This window comes from Myotis brandtii, unplaced genomic scaffold (assembly GCF_000412655.1).
Source record: "Myotis brandtii unplaced genomic scaffold, ASM41265v1 scaffold463, whole genome shotgun sequence".
NCBI lineage: Eukaryota > Metazoa > Chordata > Mammalia > Chiroptera > Vespertilionidae > Myotis > Myotis brandtii.
The window spans coordinates 1027164-1028263 of record NW_005367694.1 but is presented as its reverse complement, the minus strand read 5'-3'; the positions used below and the strand labels follow the sequence as shown (position 1 = coordinate 1028263).

Below are 1100 nucleotides of genomic sequence, written 5' to 3'. Positions count from 1 at the left end.
GGTTCGATTCCGATCAAGGGCACATGCCTGGGCTGTGGGCTTGGTCCCTACTGGGGGGCGTGAGGGAGGCAGCCGATCAATGATTCTCTCTCATCATTGATATTTCTATCTCCCCCTCCCTTCCTCTCTCTGCTATCAATTTTTTAAAAAAACATATTTTTAAAAAATTAATAGATTTGAAATTTTAGAGCAGTTTTAGGTCTCAAGAAAATGGAGCAGAAAATATAGAGAATTCCCATATTATTATGGCACATTGGACAATTGACAAGCCAATATTAATGCATTCTTACTAACTAGGGTCCGTGGTTTAAATTGGAGATCACCGTTGTGTTGCTCATTCTGTGGGTTTGACAAATGGAGAATGTTGTGTGTCTGCCATCATAGACAGAGTTTGGGTTTTATCCTAAGTGGGACAAGGAGCCAGTGGAGGGCGTGGAGCCGGAGTTCAACAAGAACTGATTGGACACGTTAACCAGTGTGGGGAATGGAACAGGAGGCGGGATGCGGGGGAGGTGGAGGGACGGAGCAGAGCGAGATAACTGGGGAGACAGCGTCCACAGGACTCGCTCTGAGTTGGATTCGAGCCACGAGGGAGGTTGAGGAACAGAGGGTGATGGTTTCGTTTCATTGGCATGGGCTCTGGGGCAGATGGGGAGACCACCCACCAAGGCTGAGGTCGGAGGACAGAGCAGGAAGGCCAGGTGGGGCCCACCTGTCCCTCACCGGGCTCCCCCTGCTGCTGGGCACTGAGCCTGTCCCCAGGGAACAAAAGCCCAGAAGCAGGTCTTGCGCAAGTCCTGGCTTTTCAGATGAACCCAGCTCACGAGGAGGTGGGAGAGCTTGGATCCAGGCGGGTGGGGCGGTCGGGGTCCGGGGAGGAGGAGGGATGAGGCGGGGGGGGGGTGGCCAACCAGCCTCCTGTCTCCCCAGATCCAGCGCGCCATCCACGGCAACCTGCAGAAGCACACGGTGCTCATCATCGCGCACCGGCTGAGCACGGTGGAGCGGGCGCACCTCATCGTGGTGCTGGACAAGGGCCGCGTGGTGCAGCAGGGCACCCACCAGCAGCTGCTGGCCCAGGGCGGCCTCTCCTCCAAGCT

General features: G+C 55.7%; 1 protein-coding gene across 1 annotated transcript in view; it reads left to right on the top strand.

Moving 5' to 3' along the window:
- The window catches only part of ABCB9 (ATP-binding cassette, sub-family B (MDR/TAP), member 9), a 30764-nt gene that overhangs the window by 27903 nt on the left and 1761 nt on the right, over window positions 1-1100 (top strand). The window contains exon 12 of the mRNA XM_014547021.1: window positions 882-1097. Within this exon, the coding sequence (XP_014402507.1) occupies window positions 882-1097 (216 nt within the window). The remainder of the gene's footprint in view (window positions 1-881; window positions 1098-1100) is intronic.